Source organism: Anabas testudineus, chromosome 1 (assembly GCF_900324465.2).
Source record: "Anabas testudineus chromosome 1, fAnaTes1.2, whole genome shotgun sequence".
In the NCBI taxonomy this organism is placed as follows: domain Eukaryota; kingdom Metazoa; phylum Chordata; class Actinopteri; order Anabantiformes; family Anabantidae; genus Anabas; species Anabas testudineus.
This window is the reverse complement of record NC_046610.1, coordinates 6,159,555-6,186,057: the sequence shown is the minus strand read 5'-3', so window position 1 is coordinate 6,186,057 and position 26,503 is coordinate 6,159,555. Positions and strand designations below refer to the sequence as shown.

Here is a 26,503-nt window from a genome sequence, read left to right as displayed (position 1 = left end):
CGACGGTAGATTAGTATGTCTGTGCTGTTTATAATGGACTTACTTCCTCCCCTCTGCTCCTGATTAAAGGGACCTTCCGTCTCCTCTTGGACTGAGTTAAATCTGGTAAATTGTGCATTTGTTAAAGGGCTGGTTTACTGATTTGTATCTTACATCCTAGTTTGGTTCCACAGTCTCCCTTCCTAATATTAAAGTGTTGCTCTTATTATGGAGAAACTCCTCTAGAAGAGCTAAGCTGGAGGAGTTTTTAGTTCAGATGATGATGTTGGTCGACCAGGCACAACTATAACCATAGGAAACAAACAGACAGTCAGTTAAGACATCATTTAAGGGGAACAGCCTACTCAGATTTTGCCAGTACAAACTTTAGCTATAAAAATGTAAGGCAGAACTAGACCTCAACACTAGCCCCAGAACAGGAGATGAGTTTTGCATTATTAACATAAACACTTGTTTAATTTGTATGCTGGTTTTGATTTTCTTCCAGATATGACAGTTACATGAAACGAATAAAAGCAAAGCTAGTATACTTCTGTCATTTTAAAGTATAGCTCTAAATAGATTTATAGTTTTAATGAAAAAGTATGATGAACGTTGACATCTCAGGAGGAGACTGAATAATGGGTTAAATCCTGATTTGTATATGAGTAACTGAGGGCACTGGAATTAGAATAGGACACTTGCATACACACAAAATACTTCAACAACCACATGTGAATATATTTACTGACTCACTATCATGAAAACTAAAAGTTCTACATTATAAATCTACAGATCCCGTCACATAGAAGAGATAAGAGGTAGTTATCATCTTTTTGTAACACATTACTACAATGATCCTACAATTGGAGCTGTGGCCTTAAACTAAATCATATTTGCCACTTAGCGTATTTTTTATTTCTTTATTTTATATTACACATTCAATTTTGATCGTCTCAATTATCTCATTACAAACATGGATTACTCCAGTACATTAGCATGATCCTTATTATCCACTTGTCACACTGCAATTTAAGGAACTAAATTTTCATTTACCTTTCATACCACAAGCATTAAAAAATACATGAAAAATTAGAACATAAAAATGTGTTAAACCTATCTGCCATATTTCACACTTGAACACAAACAGTAAATTACCTGCATGTTTCTGTTGTTTTTTTTTTTTTTACATTGACATTAACAGACAATGACACACAGATAACAATTAAAAATAACATATGGACTTTATTACAGCATTATTTGATTCATGACCTCGAAGGTTCAGAACAAACACATCCCTTAATTTATATTTTGGCACTTAAATTTAAAATAGTTGAAATGATTTTTACTGAAAAGCCACACTTGGAGCCATCGTGACGCCAAATGTGAAAAGTCCTTAAATAAGAGATTAAAAATTCCTCCCAGCTCCAGAGCATTAATGTGTAGCTGACCCTGACGTCTGACCTTAGGAGGCGAGCTGAAATGAATGTCCCTTTACAGACTGTTAGTAGTGAGTCATAGAAATGTAAACAGGCATTATTAATGCATTGTTGTAACTGTTGATCACACATTCAGAACTCTGAGTGCAGTAGAGAAGTCTTTATCATTTGTGAGTTTTATTTCATGATGAAATCAACAGTCTATGCACCTCAGCTGCTGAGCACCCTTCACAGCAAAGCTTACTAGTGATGTCACAATGGTGATAAATGTGGAGGTTGAGCCACATGGCTCTGAAATAAAGTTATACGATCGAGGAGACTTAGTGGTATATCTCTGATGACAGAAGGCAGGTCTTCATGTTGTAGTGGATAGATGACCACACTAAGGGCTGGACGCTCCATTGAAAATCTAAGAGAGAAAAGCAAAATGTTGAATTTGAGATTGCCCCTCATCGTCTTAGATTTACAGTATGTCCCACACACAAGCACCAACCTGTCCAGCAGTGCTTTCTGTAGTGTGCGACAAGCCAACAAGGTGCCGCCCATAAACATGTGGAACATGATAACATGGCGGCATCGCTCCATGAAGGTTTCTGTGGCTGATGAGTCAAAAGTGCCGCTGCGCGAAATAAGACAGAGACGCTGCAGACGAGAGCAGTAGGACAAAGCCTCAAAGAATGATGCATTGGCATTCAGGTAGGGCTGCTCTAACCTGTAAAACAGACACATAGTTTTCAATTAATAACAAGCTGAACAAATTATGTCACTGGTGTCCTACCACATAATATTAAGTGAGCTTAATTCTTCAAAAACACACTTTGTAAAATACTAAAAGACTGGGATATTTATAATAAGAAAATACATGAAACAGAAACTTCTCAGACAAAATCAATGTTCGGTGGGCCAAGCATGCAATGTTGTGATTTTACAAATCCAAAAGGAAAAAAATATGTCAGGATAAATATTACTATATATTATATAAGTAAAACATTATCTAACTATTAACACATGCCTCTATCATAATGAGGGAAATCTGTTAATTGCAGAGGCATTTAATAATAAATATGACTGTAAGGTCTAGTGGTTAGTTTTATCACAGTAAATAAAGGGAACATAAAGGCATTTTCTAACCTGAGTTCCTGTAGCTGTGTGCACTGTTTAAGGGTGTCCAGCAATGCAGGTGTGTAGTTCATGGTTTTTAGTGATCCTATGTTAGCAAGGGATAATACCTGCAGGTCTTTACACTGCCTGGCCAACTGCACCAGCCCGGTCCCCTTCAAAACCCCAGGAAGCCCAGCTAAGGTCAGGCGACCTAATTGAGGCAAAGCCTCAAGAGCAGCTAAATGCACATCACCAACTCCTTTAGCCCATACACACATTCCACGAGGTTCCACACTAGCACGTGTGCAGGGCTCAAGCCGAGGCAACACAGAGACAAAACCAGGACCAATTACCTCTAATGTCTCTAAAAAAGGGCAACCAGTTAAGAGCTGAGCTAGCCCTGATGTGCTGTCCCCTGACAAAGAATTCTCTGAGTCAGGTTTGTAATTCTGGAGCCCCACACGAGGAGCCTTCTTTAACCCCTGGAACAACGGAGAGGGAGATGTGTTAATTGTTGGCATGTGATGTGTATTTAAGCCGTCTGATAGAGCACAGGCAGGCAGAGTGAGAGAGCGCAGGTGTCTGAATTTGGCCAAGCTGGCACAAAGGTGCCTTTCTCCACCCAACCCATTAGAGTTTTCATGATGGTAGTGTGTGTGCATCAGATTTAGGTGTTTAATGTTGAAACAACCAACTGCCAGTCGGCTCATTGTCCCGGGAACCAGCTGATCTTCCATACTCCTGCATTCAGAGTAAAGGACCTGGTTTATGCCGCTGAGGTTAAGGCTGATCAACTGGGTAGCATCTCGGACTCCTCCCTCCAGCAGTGACTGAAACACCTGTGGCCATAACGCTGGACAGCGGCTGAAGCTGAGGTGCTTGGGACTGTTTCCCTCCAGGGCTCTCTTTAGTGTCAAGGAATCAAGCCAAGACCGAGGAAGCTGCAGGGCCTCTAGGTCACCTCGTTGACCCAAACTCTGGGCCAGAGACGGAGCTGCAGGCCAGTGAGCAGGGTTTGGGCCAGGAATCGATACAAGAAAAACTTGGAGGCGCTTTGGAATATGAACGCTGAACACAGCCAGGTAGAGAAGAAGCAAGGTCTGGTTCACCTGTAGTCATTGATACATATATACAACAGTTAGAATTACTACACAAAGCGCTTGAGTGCAAAATGCAAATACAGTATATGAAACAGATTTCATATACATACACACTGACAAACTCACCTCTCCGGGGGCCAACCTGGCAGTGAACTTCTCCAGATGCTGGTAATGTGGCACACTGCTCTGACCTACCATTAACTGACAACAAACACCAACACCATCCCTCGTCACATCTGGGATGTCAAACTGCAACATCAGCCTAGAGTACAGAGACACACACACAAGCAAAGACTCACATTCAATACTGTAGCTGTAAAACAGCAAGATATTGTGATCTACATGTATCTTATGCAGAAGCAAGCATGTGATTGCACACACCAGTCATGAAGTGTAATCTGGGTAATTTGTTAAAACATGCCAATTGACAAGAATGTGGTAAGACGGCAGTTTTTGTTCACATAATCACATGTTAAACTTTGCTTTCTTGTGCATTGTCAATGTTCATTTTTTCGCTCATTCTAGAAATTTGGATTTTCTATAGAGAACACATGCTGCATAAATCCTACAGCTGGTAGCTTGAATCATATAAAATTGCTTAAGGTAAAATCATTGTGTGCAAATGATTTTCAACACAACTCATTGAATTTCATGGATCTGACAGATTCTTACTTGCGGAGTTGAGCACAGCATGGCACCACACCATAGCTTGGCGTCAATAGTGTCTGTTTGAGCTCTGACAGACGGCTCAGCGAATCCACTGCCTCTGAAGTCAAATCCGCAAAGTCGAAGTTTGGTGTCACATCAAAAGCAAGTGAGCTTAGTAAAGAGAGGGAGGAGAGGAGACGAGACAGACGACGTGAGGTAAGACGACAGCCGGTGACATCGAGGTGCGTCACCATCCTGCAGCGAGCAAGATGCTCCATAGTTTTGCCAGACAGCCAATAGCAACCGTTCAAGCTGAGAGACTGCACATGATTGGCTAGCTGCTTTAATATGTGTTGCACCAACAGGTCATCAGCCTAGAGGAAAACACACATTGCATTTTATTTGATGTTTCACTGAATAATGTAAAGATTAATAGAAAACTATCACTTGTCAGTACATATGATAATAAAGTGTTTATTTCAGTAGCTTTACCATGTACTCCTCAGACAGACTGATGTTTGTGAGCAGGGTCTTATCATGGCACAGTGTGTGCAACTTGTGGCAAACATTTGCCACATTTAGCAGCAGATCACACACTGGAACATGGCGAAGGATGCACAACAGGATCTCATCTGACAAATCTGACATTCCCACCGAGGTGGAAGACATTGTGTCCTCGTCACACACAGCCTTAGACGGAGAGGAAACAATAGTAGGAGCTTTTAGATCCTCTGTATATACAGTCAGCTTTTTAAAAATATTAACACAATGACAAATATGACACAAACCTTCTGTTAATGTGTGATAGTATTTGCTAATTTTTGGTATTTTGTTGTCAACATCCAGCACGGAAACAAAGCTGTTACATTAGACTGGATTACAGCTTGGTAACAGGATTATTTATACTGTAAGACCATACAGTTTATATTTTTCATCACCACTCCTTTTCAGCTCAGATAACTTCGGTTAGATACCGCTCGTTTACTAGCTAAGTATAGCTGATGCATTATTATGTGGAAAAACATATTATTTAAAGGAAAATGAAATAAAATGCAATAATATATAGATATAGATTCTGCATCCTAATGCAAATCAATTCGCAGCAAGGTACAAAATCGTGGACTGCAGGCATTAATATCACCAGCAAAGATGTCAACGTCTGACTACAATTATATACAGTCTGTGGTCTGACCGCTGAGCTATACATTTGTATTTTTTAATCTTGTTAATCTGTTGGTTAACGTAGGCCTGGGATATGGTACTGTACTACACTGGACCAACTTGGTTTGCAGATGAACTGAAATTTGTCTAATTTAATCTTTGTTTAATCTTACTTAGCTTTAACTTAAGCTAGCTAGTTCAGCTGCTGTGCTCAGCGTTAATGTTACCGTTAAGAAAATACTAATTTTAAGAAATGTCGTTTCACCAACCTGTACAATTTGTCGATCCATGTCTTCTGCCACCCCTCTGACAGCCCCACTCATGATAAGCTGGACATTAAATTATCATCCTGCGCTAATAGTCCATGTTTTAATAACCTGCTTCAACTCTAAACCAAGCGTTAACTTGACGGACAATATTTTCTGCTGCACAATGACGGAAGCGGTCAGCGACGGACAAACTTCCTGTGGAAGTAATTTCTAACATTGTTTTTATTTTTTTTCCTTTTGTTTCATGATTCTACAATTTTATTTAATTTTATTGAATGAAATCAGTACAGACATAAAAGTAGTATTTAGTAACAGTTGTGTAAATGAACTAAACAAATTTACTTCAGGACTGTAGCCTATATAAGTCAACTTAGAGGCACATGTACTTGTTCCATTTTATGAATGACTACTTTATACTTTATACTTGTACTTTACACTTTACATGGAAATATTCCAGGCCCACATTTTATTCACAACTGTAATTATTAGTTACTTTGCAGATTGATCTGCAAACAAATCAATCAATCAACAAATCAAAAAATGACTGATGGAAGTGAATAATTCAACATGGTAATTAATAATAATGTCACATTAATTAACCCACAGGTTGGCTTGGATGTGCAGAGGATGCAACAAGCTAGAGCTGTTCTCACCTATGTTATTCAATTCACGTTTGTGTAAACAGCTAATTGATAATGTGGTGTAATTTATTATGTATGTTACAATGTCACTTTCTACACTGCATTTAGGTCTGTGTTCAGTAGCCTGTAGATGTTCCCTTGTTTTAGTTGCTCAGGCATCTCCTAGCCACGTGGAGCCATGTTACATTGGACAAAATGGGACATGCTTCAGGCCAAAGTTTTAAATCTGTGGCTTCCACTCTTCACTCTGTATTGCTTTTCAGTGGCCCTTAATTGCAGTGATCACAGGTAAAGTGATTTCTGTTTCAGTTGTCACAGCTATGCTCACTTTGCCTTGAGATAGTCTAACCCATTTATACAAAAGATACTCATTTCAGCTTAAGAGAATAACTGTAAGAAGGTAGAATTGTAAATTATTTAACATTTTAATGATACATCACAGGCACAGGCTGTACCTTTTGGTGTATAGACAATACTTAGTTGACAGCGCAACTACTGATAAATTAGACATTACATTCACCCTGAGTATAGGCCTTAACAGTAAAATCACAGGTCTGTACTACACTACAACCATAGCAACTAATGGCATGACATGTCAATTTGCCTTCATAAAAGACCTGCTTATAGCTCAATTAGGTGAAACGCACTGTATTGTACTTTGATGTAGTGATGAGGTTAAAGCAGCATCTGTCTAACCTACACACAAATTGCAGATGGGCACTGTACTTTGGTTAACTTGTGCGACAAATAAAAACCAAGTAGTCAGACTCAGACATGTGCGCTTTATTGGATTGTTGTGTACACCAGAGGCTTGAAGCCCAATGCACAAACCTTCAAATACCTCTATACAAGGTAGAAGCTTTGTCTTTTGCATAATGACAAAAACAAACTGGACCAAGTATTGTTTAAGGCTGAAAGTACAAAAACAAAACAAGTTTCAGATTACATAATTTACATATTAAGCAATACTACAGGTCTGTTGGGCGGTGAGCCCACCAGAGAATAAACCTTCATAGAGGCAAATAAGGTGGTGAACAAAGACATCTGGAATGACCTACACAAACACGACAATGGACATCATGTTCCTCACATTCACACCGCCTGGGATGCTCTGTACTTCCTGCAGAGTTTCTCCCCATCAGGGGGCATGGTGCCATAGCCATAGTGATGAGGGAAATGGAAGAGGTGTTGTGGGCTCAGCACACACCAGTGTGTTGGTGTAGGCATGTATGCAGAGCCAGTCGTTTGGATTTGTAGCAGTGTGTGTTTTGGGGAAGGGACTGACAGTCTGTTTAGAAGCACTTCCTGTGGACAATGCTGGGACCAGACTCATCATACTCCTGCTTGCTGATCCACATCTGCTGGAAGGTGGACAGGGAAGCCAAGATGGAGCCTCCAATCCATACAGAGTACTTCCTCTCTGGGGGAGCAATGATCTGTAGATGGCAAGATAAAAATATTATTTCTTAAGTCAGTTCACATCTGTGGGTAGGTACACTTGATCCTATCTAAATTTTGATTGAGTAGTGGCATTAGCAGTGTTTGTCCACCAAGTGGCAGCAGAGGTAAAAAGCTTTCTGGGACATTTCTGAATCACTGCTTCAGTGAGGATGCGACTGTGGTTTTACCTTGATCTTCATGGTGGTGGGTGCCAGGGCAGTGATTTCCTTCTGCATACGGTCAGCAATGCCAGGGTACATGGTGGTACCTCCGGACAGCACAGTGTTGGCGTACAGGTCTTTACGGATGTCCACATCACACTTCATGATGCTGTTGAAGGTAGTTTCATGGATTCCACAAGACTCCATACCTGAGGAAAAAGGGTGTAAAGTCAAATATTACATCTGTGCTCAATAAACATTGTGCACATTTAAAACTCAAGTCTTATTGTAGGCATTTTTTACCTAGATTTTGTTAAAATAATTTACTGCCTTAAAAGTTACGTTTTCCTCTTGTAACTTACCAAGGAAAGAGGGCTGGAAGAGAGACTCAGGGCAACGGAATCTCTCATTTCCAATGGTGATGACCTGTCCGTCAGGCAGTTCATAGCTCTTCTCCAGGGATGAAGAGGAGGCAGCAGTTCCCATTTCTTGCTCAAAGTCCAGTGCAACATAGCACAGCTTCTCTTTAATGTCACGCACAATCTCACGCTCAGCTGTAAGAGAAGACAACATTTCAGTTAGTCTTCCAAATTTTTCCCTGGCTTCAAACATGTGCATGTCTTGTAGTCAGCATTTGTGTGCCAACCTGTTGTAGTGAAGCTGTAACCCCTCTCAGTCAGGATCTTCATGAGGTAGTCTGTGAGGTCCCTGCCAGCCAGGTCCAACCTGAGGATGGCATGGGGCAGGGCGTAGCCTTCATAGATGGGCACTGTGTGGGTCACACCATCACCAGAGTCCATCACAATACCAGTGGTACGACCGGAGGCGTACAGGGACAGCACAGCCTGGATGGCCACATACATGGCAGGGGTATTGAAGGTTTCAAACATGATCTGGAGGAGAAAGGAGAGACGGTCCTTAAATGAGCCAAAATAACTTGAAGTAAGCTGTAGGAGTTAGTATAGTCAGATCAAGAAAAGCACAACACACCAGCCTGTTTTGAGTATAAACATGATATTATAATTAATCATTACAATAATCTGTCCTTTAGTTTTGAGATGTTGATGGTACATAATGGAGTGCTGCGACCTGCTCTACCATCACCTGCTGAATCATGCATTCACCAGTGTTGTTAGATGCCTTAATCGAGTCTACAGCAAGCCTAATTAAAAACCAGCAGCGACCATGCTGTAACTAGTCATTCCTTATGCATCACAGTGCAGAGAGATAGAAACCTGAAGCATCCGCAGAGATGAAAAGATCAGCTCAGGGCAGAGGAAACCTGGAAATTAAAGGAGCAGGAGGAAATTGACAGACTGCGAGAGAAGAAATGCCTGGGCAGCAATACACTGTCCTGTTTTTGGGCCCTGTGGGTGAGCTGAGTAGGTTTCCTGATTGGGGAGATTTGTCAGGTTGTCAGCCAGTGTTACCTGGGTCATCTTTTCCCTGTTTGCCTTGGGGTTCAGGGGGGCCTCTGTAAGCAGGACTGGGTGCTCCTCGGGGGCAACTCTCAGCTCATTGTAGAAGGTGTGATGCCAGATCTTCTCCATGTCATCCCAGTTGGTCACGATACCGTGCTCAATGGGATACTTCAGGGTCAGGATTCCCCTTTTGCTCTGTGCCTCATCACCAACATAGCTGTCCTTTTGGCCCATACCAACCATCACACCCTACGAAGGAAAGAAGTGTGATTACGAATTAAAATCAAAACTGAAGTGTAAAAAAATATAGGACATTTATAGTTTAGGATGTATATAATCTGTTGGAGGAAACTGTACCTGATGCCTGGGACGTCCAACAATGGAGGGGAACACAGCACGGGGGGCATCATCTCCTGCAAAGCCAGCTTTGCACATACCGGATCCATTATCAACAACAAGGGCGGCAATTTCGTCTTCCATTTTCTGGAGAGAGAAGGAGAAGAGAGATTAAATAAGGGCGAAGACTGTTTAAAACTGATGGTCTGTGACAGGTTTGCCTTTCATCTGGCAAACATCAACTCGAGTTCGAGCCCCGTCATTACAGAGATTGGACACTGGAGGTCGCAGTGGCGCAGGATCTAGTCCAAATCCAGACCTGGGAAACAATAGCGGTTCCTCAGTCGGTCTGGCCATTGCCATATATGGCAAAGAGAGAGCAGCTTAGAGACGGCTGCAGCCCGGCCCATGGAGCCACTCCATGTGTCATTAAGCCTTAAATGACACCGACAGCCAGCCACTCCCTTCACCGAGATCATCGTAACGGTATCCAGCATCCACAAATCGCCAACATCTCTCTTAAGACCGTTTTAACAGTACACACACAGTGGACAGTAGTAACAGTGGATGAACTTCTCTGCCCTATGTCCTGTCGGTCATCAGGTGTTATGTCGTGACAAGGTGAACAGTCTACTTCTAAGTCACACTGTGCAAATGCAACTATACCTGTGCTGCCAAATTAGCATCACAGCTGGTACAATTTAATAACTAAAGACTCGCGAGTCTCCTCCGTTTAATCTCATCATCATCATCCTCTGTGTGTGGATGTGAAACAGGAGACATCAGATCCGGAGGTCAGATGCTTCCATGGAAGCGAGAAGGTCAAGAAGCTTTTCAGCGCTGTCGGATTTGTTCAACCCGATGACAGCATGAGCCATCCACACTATTAGTTCAACATAAACGACAGCGTGCTGAACACATATAACATTAGTTATAAATGACAGTTTCTTGGCGGCTTCTCTTATGAAGTGAAAAGCATTTAAGTTAAGCATAAAACAGAAATGTCGGTGTAACGTTGACGTTCATGTCCCAACGGCTGCTTTAACCTGAAGTCAAGCAGCACAGAGAAAAAACTCACATCGCCAAATGTGATGACACCAATGTTAAAGAAATGCAATAAAAGCGGTTGAGCAGCTTGGAGCAGCTTGTCTCACCTGTATGAGGGAGGGTTGTCGGCGTTGAGACGACTGTGACTGAGGGCTCCACTCCGAGGACTGAGACGGTCCGACACTCACTGCAATGGAGGCCGACGGGCGGCGGGGTTTTATTGGAGCCCGTGCTGCAGCCCCTCTCCATATAAGGACAACTTTCCGCACGGCGCCTTCTGATTGGTCCAGCCGCATCCACTGGGTGTGGCGCATGCAGATACCGGCTGCGCTCTTGTCAGGACAGTGAGGACCAGCAGCGTGGAGACGAACCGGTTCACCATCAAAATCATCAACAGGGGCTCGATTACTGCTCAGTAAAACACATTTTATTCTATCTGCATCACTATTACAATCTTAACGGTGATTATCTATGTGTTTGATGCACACATTGTTAATAAACCGCAGGGCTTTTGCTGCAAAACACAGCAAAGTCCAAGAGTATAGAACAAGAAAAATGTGCTTTTTTTATGCATTTGCTATTTGTGCACTGAGTTAATAAGCACATGTTGATGTGATTTATTTTACAGTTGAATAGCTTTAATCCTTGACATCATCCACGTTAAGAAAGAGCCTACATAGTATTATCGTTACACAACCTCTCAACCACATTTGGTTAAATAAATCAATGCTATAGTCTGCTCATTGTCTTTGTGCACTGGACAAACATATCTATAATTCATCTAATTTAAGTGAAGGGCACAAGGGAATGCAACAGGCTGAACGTTGTGCAACTGCATCGGCTGCAAGGCAAAATATTCTCACTCATCGCTGACACCCGTGGCTGGTAGTGCCAGGTCATGAGGGTGGGGGGGGGGGGTTACAATCTCGGGGTCAATGATAGCTGTTAACACACTGATTGACACGTCTGCCCGCAGCATAGCAGCGTCTCACACACACCACACACACATGCAGAGTGGAGTGACAGTGATACTACATGTGGTTAAGCTGAGGTATGTTTACAGCAAACATGAAACAGGCTGTGAATCTCTTATCTCTCATCACCTGTCAAATGATGTGTGTAAGTAAGAGTGCCTGAGGAAAAGCAACCCTTGCTTGGCTTAGTTACAAAGGTAATAGACAGGTGTGTCGTTTCCGGTATAAACCTATATTTGGTGTGTTAATAAAATGATTATTCAGGAATGAGATTAGCTTAGATATGCATGGCCACACCTGTTAGTGCACACCTCATGTGTCAGAGAGTGGAACTTGTGTGTTTCTACCCCAAAGTACTTGTTTAGATGTAATATTTATTTTTATCATATCACTCTTGAAAAACATTCATGCAAAGCTTATGCAAAAAAAGCTGACTAAATACTTAGTGGGTGGGTCGAGGTGCTGTTTTAACTCAATAAGGGCACCGGACAAAGACTCATAAACTCACACTGGGAATTCTAAGTGGCTCTATGTGTTCCTAATATGGATATATGGGAGCAGGCTCTCAAAAAGAGACAGGAAGTAGGTTTCACAGAGCCTCACTTCTGCAGATGCATGCAGGAAGCGACCACACACACCCACACCCACCCACCCACATACATCCATATGTCATTAGGTATGGAGCAACTAAGCATGGCATAGAATGAACTGATCAGGGAATTAGCTTTTCAGACAGGCATTATCCTGCTTCAGACAGACACTAAACACACACACACAAACACACAAACACACACACACCAAGAACAGAGCCATGGCAGTACAACCATCCCTTTAAGAGTTCCTTTGGATGACGTCCATATAAGGAGATATTGGAGCGGGTCACATGGGGGGAAGAATGCACTGCTCAGGTCATGTGACCAGTTTGAGGAAATGAATGAATCTCCCTTTTTAAGGCCTTGTTTGCATTTGTGTGTGTGTGTGTGTGTGTGTGTGTGTGTGTGTGTGTGTGTGTGTGTGTGTGTGTGAGTAAGTAAGTGTGTGTGTGTGTGAATGCTGGTTTATATTGCCTCCCTCTCAACCTTTGATTTCTGTATTCCTCACCTGTTAACACAGATTAGTATTCACTTAAAGACATCAACATTTATTTTCTTTATTGAATTTGTATCTACTAACTTCTCCAGAAATTTCTGTGTTTCCACTGGACACTCATACCATTCTTCAAGACATTTCAAAACTCAGCCGCGTGCATGACTCATGCATTACAACACACACACACACACACACACACACACACACACACACACACACACACACACACACACCGTCCCTCCCTGCATTGCTCACTCACACAGTGAAACTCACAGGCCTGGCTCTCGGCTCTGACTAAGACCGTATATGGAAGAAGCTATCAGGTAGCTTCTGTCCACTTTTCACTCGTCCATCTCCAGCTCGCTTTCAAACACACATTCGCTCGCCTCATTTTCTTCCCATCTCTCCTGAGCGAATCACTCCCCTTTTAATTGTCCCAGGGCAGGGGCAATAATAGAAGTTCAATAGAAGGTCAGTGTACATATTTGCCTATTTCACTCTCTACCAGTCTTCTTAGTCATTTAAGGCATCACATTCCAGCTGAGCTTCATACACAGTATTGAGAGGAGGTGTGGCTCGTGTGTGTGTGTGTGTGTGTGTGTGAGAGAGAGAGAGATGAGAGGAAGAGGGTATGTGAAACACTCTGACATGTATTATCGGAAGATGCTCATTTCTAGACAGAAATTCCCCTCAAAAACAGAGAAGAGCTAATTGCATAAGCAAAATTCTCAGAATCTTATCTTATCTCTATCTTAATTATGACTTTATTTGCTAATTTATTGGCCATATAAATCAGAGGAAACAAGCTGTGATCACAACTCAAATTTATATTGAAATTTCACATTTTAAGTTGCCTATTTACACACAAAACACAAATGGAACAATATTAGCATTGATTTGGCATCAACTGCTCAATGCTCCACTGTGCTCACCGACACAAACAACTCTATAAAAGTGCTGAGAGTAAGCCCAGAACAATAAAGGTTGAGTGTTTTAAAGAACTGCCAGATGGGTCAAAGAAAACATTTCAACCTTACCAGAAAATAAAGTCTATAAAACTCACAGGTTACAAATGTTAATGCTGCATGTTGTTCATACATGAGACTGAATCTTAACGAGGGTAACAGAAGATAAATGTCACTCTTATTTAAGGGAAATCTGAAGCTACTGACACAGATGGAAACTGGCTTTCTGCTCTGTCTAAACTTAACATGATCCTCCCACCAGCACCTTAAGGGTCACTAAATGATGCTTTATCTTTAATCTGGACTTGTGACAGAGCCAGGCACACAGTTTCTTCTGTTGTCTTTATGCAAAGTTAACTCACTTCGTAGTCCCCATTTTTTTACATTTCAGTGTAAACATCTAATAATGTCTGTTTCCACATTTCATAATAAGCTTATGAAATGATTTATATATATAAAAAACACAATTTTTTAAATAAACCAAAGCTCTCAGGACAATATTTCCTTCTGACATGTAATGGAATCAAAAGTGTCTGACTAAATGTATTAAGTTACATTGCAGCCCTGTTAATGGTTTTTGCAAAATAAAAACAGCACAATGTGAAGCACTTTACATACACAAAGGGAGTTTGAGTGCTATGAAAATAAGCAGACCTTGTTTGTCAACCTCAGTATGGTAAATTTACAAGAACATTTTTAAATCCTATCCAATCCAATATTCTTCCTCTGAGAGTGATTTATGTTTATCTAAGGATTTAATCTATTTTGCCTTTTGCAAACATATCTTCGTTTACTACCATCTGAATGAGCTATTCAGATGGTAGATTAAAACTGAAAACATAAATTAATTTATCCACATTTACTTTTTTCCAAGTTTTATTAACCAAACAAGAACATTGGAGATTTACAATGCAATACAGATCTGCAGAAACCAGCGTCAGAACAGATTTAATTCCTCTTCGTGTGGGTCATGCAGTCCAGCTTTTCTCCAGGTCTACGAGCTCCATACCTTCACAGTAGGACCGCGGCCTGGACACCCTCACCTAATTCCATGGGAGAACAGAACTCATCACATAATGAAACCAGATACACACCTTTCCCAGACTCTCTAAGACAAAGTCAAACACTCACTTTTGGCGTCCTGTGTGAAGCTAGTTGCTGCAGAAGGGGGAAGGGAGTCCACTGAATAGGTTCCACAGGCCAGCTACACACTGAAAGGTCACTAGCCTTACCTGAATCCAGCACACCATCACCCATACTCATTTCACTCCCCCTCCATGCGTATTGAGAACTACAGGGAACACAGAAAGCCACAGTAGCCATTAGTAGGTTACTATTATTATTACTATTCATGCATTAACCAGTCATTGTGTTATAATACTTATAATACATAACAGTTATAATGATATTTTCGATAGGAAAAACAATAAGGGGAGCTATAAGGAGTAATAACTGAAAATAAAGACTAGTAAAAGGAAAGTGTATGTTTAGGAAAATCAATCATGATCACCATTTTAATACAAATCCTATTAACCAACTGACCTTTAATGTTTATTTTGTTGTTATATTAAACCTTTAATGTTTGACCCCTTTGTATTTTGCTTTTGTATTAATTGGATCCGAGGTATTCAACTGTGTATTTGAAGCTGCTCTATTAATCAGCAATGGATCTAATGATTAGGATTAGGTAATAATATGAGAGGCAATAGTATTATAAATATTATAAACGTGTCCTGTTGTACTTGGTGTTTTCCAGTGATTTGTTAAGATCTGCTCAAAAAAATAAAAGGAACACAAAATAATTTCAATGTAAGTCCCAGGCCATCACACTTCTGGGAGCACTAAAATGGCCTCCAGCAGGACCTGCTCAAACTGTCAGAAACAGACTTCATGAGAGCATGACCGGTTTGACGGTAGGTCAGTGATGGTCTGGGGAGGCATTCTTGGAGGGCCACACAGACATCTATGTACTAGCCAGAGGTGCTCTGACTGCCGTTAGGTACCGGGATGAGATCCTCAGACCCATTGTAAGACCATATACTGGTGCAGTGGGCCCTGGGTTCCTTCTTATGCATGACAATGCTAAGCCTAATGTGGCTGGGATGTGTCAGCAGATGCTGCATGATAAAGGCATTGATGCTATGGACAGGCCTGCCCGTTCCCCAGACCTGAATCCAATCAAGCACCTCTGGAACATCAGGTCTTAATGAGGTCCACAGACCTTCCAGGAGTTGAATAATGCTGATCCAGGTGTGGGAGGAGATCCCTCAGGGGAACATCCAGACCTCCATGGGATAATGATTTTGGTGTCCATTGATCATCCTTATGTTATTTTGTTTTCAACACATCCCACTGTGTAATGAATAAAGATTTTCAACTGGAAGATTTCATTCATCAAGATCTAGGACGTGTTGTTTGAGTGTTATCTTGATTTTTTTGAGCAGTTTAAATAATTTAAGCTTGGTATTCACATTTCCTGGAAACCACAAATATACTTTGCATTGTAAATAATTTGCAGCAACCACAGAAAGAACTGCATTAGAAAAAAGCTGTGGTTAATCTCAACCAGTGTTGCATCTTGTGGTCAGAGTTTTAGTGTTTAGCTTTTCATGTATTCATTTTTGCTTGTGAATGCTGTATTGTCAAAGACAGGCTTTGTGGAATTCACCACTCCCAGAAATCACAGACTAAACATGAATCTAAACACATCAGTGAGTCACACTGAGTGACATGTTTCTTAAATATGATTATAGTGGAAGTCAGAGGCAGAGACAAATAAGTAAGGTCCTGAATTTACAGATATTACAGTGAGTAGAAACAGTTCAGTGTACATTTCAGTCCCTTTATAGAATTTGTTGGTGGGAACAAAAATACAGAAAATGACCAAACTCATCCTTTAAATCTGATGGTGCTTCGTATGTGTAGCAGTGTAGCAGCATATGTTCCAAATTTCAGTGAGATAAAAAAAAAGAGAGACATGACATTTGTCTCGCATATTTCCACCAACACACAGCATTTAATCTAATATGAGATTCGTGAGTGTGTGTATACCTGTGGGGGTAGATTGTATTGATGCGTGCTCCGTGGCTGGGGCAGGTGGAAGCCAGTGACAGCGTGTCGTCATGGTAACAGCAGGGGCGGTCGAGCGCCCGCAGGTGCAGTAACTCATCAGAGCGTGTAAAGGCAGGATTGTCCAGTGAATCCGCTGATCCCGCCCACGACCGCAACCAGAACCGACCTGACAGCTCATCAAAATGATTGAACCTGCGATAGCTGCACACACACAACGAAGCATGAAGTATCTGTTGTACCTGCTTCAATTGGACCTAATTTATAGTCCAATATATGCAGTACTGTGCAGGTTTTAGACACATGTTTAGATTCTTATCCATCATGTTCACCATTAAATTCACTGTTCTGCATGACAAATACCCCAAGCATGCAGCCACAGTTATGTCATGTTAACTTCTGAAGATTCTCAGTCATCCAGGTCATGTTCATCCCCAAAAAAATGCTGTTAAGATGCAACTGGACACATTTTAAACAACTTAAAGCAAGTCCAGTTGCTACTGAACACCATGTCATGAGAAGTTACTTCAGTAAACTGTACCCTCCTGCTGACTGAGGCTGCTGGAGAAAGTAAAGCTCTGATCTTATGAGTCCAACTTTCTTGCACAGAACGCTCAGTGCCTGGTTTTTACACACTGTGGATTTAAGGCTTAACTTTAGATTGATCACTCTCTGTCACTCTCTCAATGTCTGTGTCATTACCCAGTATTAGAATTTAATAGAGTCACTCTTATGAAACTCTTTCATAAGAGTGACTCTTCACTCTCGTAGTTTCACTATTTACTCTAAGTTGGGGCAACACAAATCTTGGCTAGTGTGGTTATAAGAGGCTGAATATGAATATCTTTATTTAGTGTATTTGCTGAAGAAGTGTCCAAATCCATTAGGCTCCAAACAGACTTTTGGCATGCAGATTTCTCCAGAGTTCACTTGGAGGATAATTTAGTTCAGTCAAGTCATCTGAACTAGAACTTATTTGTTATATGATAGCTATTATATTTTAATGTAAGTTTAATGTTTAGAGAGGTTTATGCATGAATGCAAATGTCTGCAAACCTGAAAATAGTTCAGAAGAATTACTGGGGATGGGTGAGAGAAAATATTAACATGTTACTATACTATTGTGGATCCAGCAGCCTAACAGACTAGCATGACGACAGTGAAGCTCTTACAGCAAATATGTCCAAAGTCATGAAGGCTGTCTGTGAGTCTGGAGGACAGACATTTAGATTCACCCTGACTGTCTCAACATTTGTCATCAGCACTGCCTTCATCTTCAGTATGTGTTACAGCAGCCGAATTGTGACACCTGGTGGACATTCCTGTAATTACATTTACTCTGGGTGCAGTCAGACTCATCTCAGTGTGTGATTTTCCCTTCACAAAACACATCCTGTGTGCCTATTATGGTTTTGCCATGTATACCAAATTCCCCAGAGTCATTTGTTTACCATATAAGTGTTATTTTCAGCTCATGTGGCTCACCACATACTATCACACACTCTTCTATTTTTTTCCATCATATTTCTCTTACTTACATCATCATCTAAACATCTTAAGTTATCTTATACTGGGTGTGTGCTTCTTCAGTAAAAAACTGAACCGAAATTATTTAATATTTTTAATTAATTAGAAATAATTAAAGGTTATATGCTGCTGGCATTGAATTGTATTTCATGTGCTATTAAAAATGTTGTTATTTGTATTATGTCCAGTGTTGTAGTGAATTAATCTTTGTTTCACAGGTTGCATGTTGTGAGACGTGAATCAACAAGTGAGTGTGTACCTGCTGCGTGTCTGATCCACTTTGGCCTGGATCAGAATGGCTCGGTAGCGTCGCACTGCCACAATGGCCAAAAGGCCGATGACTGTCACCACGATGAGTAAGATGGCAAGACACGCGCCCACCAGTCGTGCCCGAGTCATCCTCACATCACACCTCCGACCCATGTACCAGAAGTCCTCTCCCACGAGGCAGCTAATGAATACGCAAACAAATAGATGTTTCTGTGCACAAAACATTCTTTGATGGATTTAAAATATGAGAAATTAGTGTGCATGTTTTTCCTCTGTGTGTCTGCACATTCTTACCGGCAAACTGGAAGTTGACCTGGATGGTGCGTACAGATGCCGTGGTGGTGGCAGTGGTCAAAATGGCAGAGAGAAGAACAGCTGTAGTTTGCCGAGCCCCGCTGGGACACACATTTATAGCCAGATGGGCACTGAAGTAACCAGTCACACACTTCACCCTGCTGACCTGGATGAATGTCAATCAAAAAAGTGGTACAGTGGTTTCATCTGAGGATTAACACACATTTGCTCATACTAATAATAGTAATAATGTCACAGATTACATGGAAATTATCCTAATATACAGGTTTGTTAGAGTGTTTAGTTTGGGGATGCGTTAACAGGCAGACTTTTGTTTTTACTGCGCTATTTGATCCAAACAGTAGCCCTATTGCTACAAAGAAGAGGTTAGTTTGTTCCTTACCACCAAGTTCAAATGCAGCCACAACACTAATTCTGTGCACGTGATAAGACAATTACATTCCACAGCAACAAGTTGTATGTCTGAGTGCGGCAGAGCCACATTGATCAGATTTCTCAGAATTGGATAGTGAGCTTAATTGAGTCAATCTAACTGAGTTATGATGTTTACATGACTCTGCTTGCAACTTAGTTAAATATGTAAGTAAGTCAAGAGGAATTCATCCATCTGTTATCTTTACAGATTTTCACTCTCACAGGGGTGCTGCAGGCAATCGCAGCTGACACTGGACTGGGTGACCACCAGTATGGAACATAGAGACTCATTCATTCATTCAAACCTATGGGCAGTTTGACCTGCATGTTTTTGGTCTGTGGGAGGAAACCAGAGTCTCCACAGGAAACCCACTCTGGTCCAGCAAGAACATGCAAATTCCACACAGAACGTTCCCTGTTGGGTAAATGTCCTGACCACTGTGGCTGACTGCTGACCTGGCAGTTTCATTATATTTGAGCCTTGAACAAATGAAGGATTGACAGTAAAGAGATGGAAAGAAACAACACAGAGGAGGAGAATGACAGCAAACTTCACCAGCTGGACTGGTCTTAAAGCCCTCAGCCACCAGGACTCACCTCCTAGTGTGATGTTGGTGATCTTAGATGAACTGAAGCTCTTTGCTTCACGAACGGCCTGAGCTAGTCCTGTACGTTCCAACAGTGATCTGGATCCTGTCGTGCTGAGCCACTGCAGAGCCCCGCTGGTTTTAAACTCTACCAGGTTCTGCACTGCATGGCCACTGGAACAACGACAGCAGAGAAGATTCATCTTCTGGACATGTCCTCACATAGACCACAGACTGCATTGTCTTTTATCAAGTCACAGGGCGAAGCATCCCAAATAAAACTACTGCTTGTAGTTTAGCACGTATAATGACATAATATAATGCTTTTTTTTACGATGTAGCTGATGGATATCTTTACATTTACATGGTTAAATAGTTTTGGAACAGATTTAAGTGTCTAAATATATATAAATGCTATAGTAAGTATTAACAGTAAGCCTAATTTCTTTTAGATATCAACTGTACTTTTTTCAAAAACGGGATGAACTGCCACCTAACCTTGTCCTGTATTCCTTCTTTCTTCCATCTATCAATACCATCTCACCTGCTCCAGGTTCCCAGCAGCCTGCTAAACCCCGGGGCTTTCTGGAGGTATGGCCCCACCTGAAACAAACAGGAAGTAAGAGCTCTGCAACAGCTTCTAAATAAAAGTCCCAATATTGTATAATGAGAAGTTTGTTGTATGTGTACTGAACATAGTCCCCTAACCCAGGCAGCGGCGTCTTCTTCCAAACCAGGAGCAGTAGCTGAGTCTTCTAAAATTATCTGCAGCAGCAACTTAATTGTCTCCTCTGGACAGAGCAAGCAAATAATTTAATTACCACAAGACTAGACACGCAACCTGGATATTCAATTACACACAACCTTTACCTTTAATGGCTGCAGGCTGGTCTGGCACAATGTAAAACTTGGGTGGCTGACTTGTAGTCGTGGAGCTCCTCAAGAGTGTAGAAGTTGAATCAGCAGATGTAGGTGTCTCTTGGCTGGGATGTGCGGTTGGCCCGGGTGGAGGTGGCGGTCCAGTTGTGGGACTGTGTGTGGTTGTGCTGCTGGGAAACCACTGCCATGAGTCATCGCCTTTCTCTACTTCTCTCGACTTTGCAGTTGTGAGTGAGAAAACAGAAATATGTGTAGTAGTAATATAGTCGGGCAGCTGTTTAGGTGTAGCAGGAGACAGTGGCAGCAGGTGGCTCGGTGTGTGTGAAGGTGTAGGTTTGGTTCTGGATGTTTGTGAGGGTACAGGCACGGTTTTGTGGTTGATGACGGCTGTCTGTGCTGCAGATACAGTGGAAGAGGGGGTTAAAGGCAGGGGTGTGTGAGTGGTGTGGGAGCTATCAGATAACACTGTGTGTGTTTGGGGCGTGTATGAAGGCGTAGATGGGTGGATGGATGTGCTGGATGGCAAAGGAGGGAGAGGAGTCTGTGAATTTGTGGATGGGTGGATGCGAGTGGGATGCAGTCTGTAAGGTTTAGCAGTAGTTCCTGTGTCAGCTGAGGTATTGAATACCTCTCCCAACGTCCTGAAATTCCTTTGAGTACTTTGTGTTACTGTTTGTGAGTCTTTGCTTGTTTCAGCGAAACCCGTGGATGCGTGAGTAGAGTGTCTGAGGCTCTCTGTACTTTGTAGAGAGTTTGTTTGACCCTGTGTGGAAGAAGTGGGAGTGTGAAGCTTCGTGGTGCTGTCAAACCCATCAGATGATTCAAACGCAGCAGTTTGACTGGCAACGTCTGATGTGGTAGATTCAAATGAGTCAGTTCCACTTGTGTTTGGATGAAGTGCCGCTGCGGTCACAGCTCCAACACCAGTGAGGAACTCAGTGATGTGGGTGGTGGAAGACTCAGCCGTGCTGGGGCCCAGCGAGGAGGATGCCGATGCGCTGGCTTCAGTTTCAGTGTTTGCACTGCTTGAGTCATCCTGCGGAGGTTTGGTGTGTGATTTAAAAGGGTCAAAGGTGACACCGGAGGTCAGATCAGAGTTAAATGTGCCTGTGCTTCTTGAGGAATGTGGTTGTTTCTCCTCACCAACAGCTCCACCACTTGCAGGAAGGACAGTTCCACTTTTCCTAGTTGTCTGGGAGGGTAGCTCAGGTAGAGAAGAGGTCAAAGGTGAGATGCTGAGGCTGGAGACAGTGGGTGGAGCTTGTGTGGTTACATGTTTGTATGTGTGGGTGACTGTATATTTGTGGATATCTGTGGTTAGAGTAGTGTTGGAATTACTGGCTGTCGCATCTGTCAGTGTCATCTGGGTTAGAGTGAGCTCGTCGCTGGACTTTGTTTCCATGTTCACTGTGTTTGATGTGTCTGTACTGAGAGTATGCCGTGTGTGAAAATAGGGGTGTGTTCCCTCTCTGGCTGATTTGGGACTATCGGTGATGTGAACAGGTCCAGATGTATCCGCTCCATTGTTTGGTCCTTCCTCAGGAAGAGGGAGAGTTTCCCTATCGGCTCTTCCAGCCACAGCGAGACCTTGCAGGGGTGTGGTGGGGTGCGGTGGCCCCAGGTCCTGAGAGGACGGTTCAGACCCAGACTGAGGTCCATGACTCCACTCTAAACCTTCGTGGAGGCGACCCCTGCCCCCTTCTTTCCCTCTCTCCACGTCTTGACTTACAGGAGCTGTCCTTGTAAAGCTGGTTCCTGTCTGACTTATGAGGACTCGGTCTGGCTGGCGGGTTGTGCGGTCCTCTGTGGAATTCCTCTCATCTTCCTGGACTGGGTCACCAGGAACAAACACAAAAACAGAGAGAGGGTCAGAGTGAAGAGAGACAGAGTGGAAACCACAACATAACATCTCTCAGTCTCTCACACCACAGTGAGTGTGATAAGAATTTTCCAGCTGGCAGATTTATATCTCACAGCTCATTTTGAACAATACAGCATGTTTCCACAGTTACCCACCGTGCAGTCGAAGCAACCACAACCATCTTCTTCTATTGTAAACAAACAAAAATACGTAGAGCAAAAACAGGCTCCAAAACAAGACTGAAACAAACCTTATTATGATTATTAGATCACACTCTTGTGATCAGGGTCGACCACGCCGACTCAATCATTTAAACTGGGTAATTCAGTAAAATGGCTTCTCACCAAAATAGACCAGCTGAATTGAGGAGGGTCCGGAGCCTGTCCAAGTGAGAGTGGCTTTGTTTCTGTCACAGCCAGAGAGCAGAGCTATCCCACCGTTCTCCAGGACCTGCTCATGATCTTCTTTGGTCCAAACACAGCGCACTGATATCCTCGAACCACCCTCCAACTGCACAAACTTTAGATGTACCGTCCTACCCGGAGGAATATTTATCAGCCAAGTGCAAAGTGAAAGGTTTTTATCTGGTTGGTTGTTTGTCTGGTTGATGTTGGTGTCAGTATAAAGTCCAGGTAGAGTGAGATTGATGTGTCCTGCAGCGTTTTGTTCCAGGCTGAGATTCCCACCACAGTGATGGTGCGACAGAGCCAATGTTTTATCTGAGGAAAGAAAATAAGATGCTGCTAAAAAACATCTGTGACATCTCGTTGATGTTCTAGTAAAAACTGTTTAATTAATAGTGGGCAGTTCAGCCAGTTCTTGATCATCTAATTTTAAGGTTTACAAAGATAAATAAAATAAATACAAATTATTTAAGACAGGAGAAAATTAAATCACACATGAATGTTTTTATGTAACAGAGCCTTCTCTACTTTCTAATTTCAATGGAATCTCGAATAAAACTGTTTTTAATACAGAGTCAAATGGCCGATTTCCTTACCTGTTGTAATGATAAAAAGGAACAGATAGGCGTGGAGCTGCATTTCCAATCCTGAGACATTTCAGTGTCGGAAACCGTAATAATCCCAAATCCATACAGATTTTTCTGATTTCCAGGATCTGCGCGTTACTACGAAGCCAACAAAACGAAAATAATCTCCAGTTTTCCTGCGGACAGTCCCAGCTACACGCAGAGGCGTCAGAAACATTCCTTCTCCATCATTTCCTTGTAACGGAAACCGCGGTGCTGTCAGCGCTACAGCGCCGCGCAGTCACCTAAATGAGATACACGTGTGCCAGACAGCGCGTCCTGTAATGCAGGCTGGACTGGACAGAGAGACACGGAGGGGGGGCTTTTTACACCGCCCCCAGGCTGTTCTGTCTTTGAATCAATCGGCATTTCTAAAGATGAGAGGGAGGAATCCAGTGGTCGCTGCTGGAGCCTGTTTTTACGCGCTGCAACAACAGTACACAGGAAACTTCTTCCCCAGGAGTCATGAAAAACATGAGAGAGCGGGGGCCATTCATTAACGCATTTACCTTCACACCCCGCTGTGTGTCAGGGTCGTGGCTGGATCAAACTGTTAAGGGTTAAAATGTGCAGTGTGCCACCCCCGCCTCTGAGTTAAATACTGTGCAACCAGACCTGCTGGTGATGAAATAATGCGTAATATACCGTAGTTTGGAATTTGATTAAACGCAGCTTTATGCAGGAACGAGAAAGGGGCCAGATGGATCATAATGCATCACCACATTGATGCAAATAACTTTACGCATTTCTAACTAAAGACGTTTTATCAACACATTTCTCCGCAACCATTGGAGACCGATGGATCTGTAGCTTTTTGAACTTCCTTCCCAGTGTGGGGCCCCTGCCCACTGTGATTGGTAACTTCTGCCTAGTAACTCATGCAGTGTGGGCTTGTAGCAACACTTAGCTGCTGTCACATCACTGTAGAATACAATTGTAAAACTATTTATTGAGCTGGATTAGTTTTTGGCCACATGGGGGCATAATTACATGACATCAAGTGACAGCTCTGATGTGCATCATCTTTTAATCTTCCAAATTGTCAAACTTAGCAACTTTGCCACCCAACAGCTCCAAAACCCTGTTTAAATAACCTGTTTGTGCTATTCATCAATCTAAAAGACAGAAGGAGACTGCAGGAGAAGAGGAGCAGAGCAGATATACACTTACAAACAAAAATGGAATAGATTTTGAAGCTCTCCAATAAATTTTAACTAGGTCTACGGTTGATTAATGCGCTCGAGTGGATGTGGCTTTTGGTGTAGGGACCACCAGGTGCCATTCCTCAGCCTTGAGGGGTGTTCAGGTAGGATGGTGAAATTAAGTTCACCACTCTGTAGGTGAGTGTCAAAGCTTTGAACTTGATGAGTGCAGCCACCACAAACCAGTACAGAAAGAGGGCTGAGTCCTCTTTGCAGGATATTGCAGGAGTTTAGATGAGAGATGACCAGTGTCTGCACAAGTTGGTGGCAGAGATGTAGGGTTGGATCTTTTTGATGTTTTAGACAACAGATATGACTGCCTTGGAAATGCAGGAGATGTGGTCAGTGAAGCTTAGCTGGGCATAAGTGATGGTAGCCAGTCCATTGTCTGACGCTAAGAGAAGATCACTAGTGACTTTGAAGTGCTGTTTTTTTACTATGATGTACTCTGACTCTTGACTGGAAATCCTTGTACAGGATATTTCTGTGCATGTGGTAACATAATTGCTTTAGAAGTACTTTTTAATGGATTTTAAAGATAATTACTTGACTAATTAACAACTGATTAGATTTTGGTCTTTAATTGGTCTTTAATTGGTGAAAACTCAGCAGTTTTCACCAATTAAAGACGTCGGTGAAGATTCCAGGTGGAGTTATTTGGAAGTTAAGTCATGGCAACTGGACTGGACTTAACTAAAGGAAGTCCAGTTGCCATGACTTAACTTCCAAATAACTCCACCTGGAATCTTCACCGACGTCTTTAATTGGTGAAAACTGCTGAGTCAAAAAGAGACTTTTTGAGTAGAGGTTGACTACAGCAATCTTAAAAACCTGTGAAGATGACAGTTTATTTTTCTTACTTGCACACAATATTTAGCATGTATAGAAAAGAAGTAATTACATAGTTTTCTGTAAATTTAAAGACAGTAATTACACAGCTCACACATTTTGTCTATATCTGATGACCTCACACAAATTTCAAATTGAAATTGAACAAATTGCAGAAATAATAAAGTTAATTGAATCTTAAACTATGCTCTAACCGTAAAAATGAGAAAATAATAACAACTAACAGCTTGTAAGGCATAGTCTATACAGTGTAACCAGTTATCCGTGTAAATTTTACCCCCTCACCAAAATGCAAAACAAAATGCATGAGAAAGTCACAATAATTGAGAAAACATGGAGTTAAAAGTTCTCAAAATTTGAACCTCACCAGTTAAACAATCTGCAGTACAAATACAAACTAACTATCCCATAACAAAAATTCTAAACCTGCATTAATAATTTTCACAAATTTCAGTGAATTCATTGCTATTTTGTTTTTAAACATGTGTTTGTGCTCACATGAATATGGCTGAATGCTACACAAAAGGCTCACTGTAAATATAAAGAAAGATTTCTATGGAAAATGTACACAGCTAAAATAATTAATTGTACATTTAGCAATTGTAATTTCTTAGTGTTAGGAAATTAATCATCATCTCTCAGGGATTTTACTTTGTCTAATCATCTGAAAGAATAGCTGTAATCAATCGGTGGAAGAATGACACCACAGAGGAAGGTTCGTATCAGTTA

The 26,503-nt window shown here is 41.9% G+C and overlaps 3 protein-coding genes across 3 annotated transcripts; all 3 read right to left on the bottom strand.

Moving 5' to 3' along the window:
- Positions 1–1,204: 1,204 nt before the first annotated feature.
- Positions 1,205–5,849, bottom strand: fbxl18 (F-box and leucine-rich repeat protein 18). The gene is made up of 7 exons (XM_026359065.1): positions 5,698–5,849; positions 4,760–4,957; positions 4,292–4,641; positions 3,746–3,881; positions 2,550–3,628; positions 1,912–2,130; positions 1,205–1,827 (listed from the first exon to the last, which is right to left on the bottom strand). The coding sequence occupies exons 1-7, from the start codon at positions 5,749–5,751 to the stop codon at positions 1,671–1,673; spliced, it is 2,193 nt and encodes a 730-aa protein (XP_026214850.1). The 5' UTR covers positions 5,752–5,849; the 3' UTR covers positions 1,205–1,670.
- A 1,251-nt stretch (positions 5,850–7,100) lies between these two features.
- actb1 (actin, beta 1) lies at positions 7,101–10,969 on the bottom strand. The gene is made up of 7 exons (XM_026359105.1): positions 10,851–10,969; positions 9,718–9,843; positions 9,370–9,609; positions 8,586–8,832; positions 8,302–8,493; positions 7,967–8,148; positions 7,101–7,774 (listed from the first exon to the last, which is right to left on the bottom strand). The coding sequence occupies exons 2-7, from the start codon at positions 9,838–9,840 to the stop codon at positions 7,631–7,633; spliced, it is 1,128 nt and encodes a 375-aa protein (XP_026214890.1). The 5' UTR covers positions 9,841–9,843; positions 10,851–10,969; the 3' UTR covers positions 7,101–7,630.
- Positions 10,970–13,615: 2,646 nt separating this feature from the next.
- Positions 13,616–23,983, bottom strand: si:ch211-14k19.8 (mucin-6). The gene is made up of 11 exons (XM_026359042.1): positions 23,694–23,983; positions 23,038–23,412; positions 20,824–22,662; positions 20,662–20,744; positions 20,498–20,556; positions 19,964–20,127; positions 18,932–19,097; positions 18,627–18,818; positions 16,823–17,044; positions 14,903–15,062; positions 13,616–14,814 (listed from the first exon to the last, which is right to left on the bottom strand). Exons 1-11 carry the CDS (start codon positions 23,734–23,736, stop codon positions 14,740–14,742), a joined length of 3,378 nt encoding a protein of 1,125 aa, XP_026214827.1. The 5' UTR covers positions 23,737–23,983; the 3' UTR covers positions 13,616–14,739.
- Between the last annotated feature and the right edge of the window lie 2,520 nt (positions 23,984–26,503).

Bases quoted from the DNA above. Each gene is read 5' to 3' on its own strand.
- fbxl18 (XM_026359065.1), bottom strand. From the start codon at position 5,751: ATGAGTGGGGCTGTCAGAGGGGTGGCAGAAGACATGGATCGACAAATT. The intron at 4,642-4,759 runs GTAAAGCTACTG...GTTTTCCTCTAG, and splicing joins GTCTGTCTGAGGAGTACATG to GCTGATGACCTGTTGGTGCA. The intron at 3,629-3,745 runs GTGAGTTTGTCA...CAATGACTACAG, and splicing joins CCAGGTTGGCCCCCGGAGAG to GTGAACCAGACCTTGCTTCT.
- actb1 (XM_026359105.1), bottom strand. From the start codon at position 9,840: ATGGAAGACGAAATTGCCGCCCTTGTTGTTGATAATGGATCCGGTATG. The intron at 9,610-9,717 runs GTACAGTTTCCT...TTTCCTTCGTAG, and splicing joins TTGGACGTCCCAGGCATCAG to GGTGTGATGGTTGGTATGGG. The intron at 8,833-9,369 runs GTAACACTGGCT...TTTCTCCTCCAG, and splicing joins ACAGGGAAAAGATGACCCAG to ATCATGTTTGAAACCTTCAA.
- si:ch211-14k19.8 (XM_026359042.1), bottom strand. From the start codon at position 23,736: ATGCAGCTCCACGCCTATCTGTTCCTTTTTATCATTACAACAG. The intron at 18,819-18,931 runs GTAAGAATGTGC...CGTATTCATTAG, and splicing joins GGTCAACTTCCAGTTTGCCG to CTGCCTCGTGGGAGAGGACT. The intron at 15,063-16,822 runs GTATACACACAC...TGTTCCCTGTAG, and splicing joins AATACAATCTACCCCCACAG to TTCTCAATACGCATGGAGGG.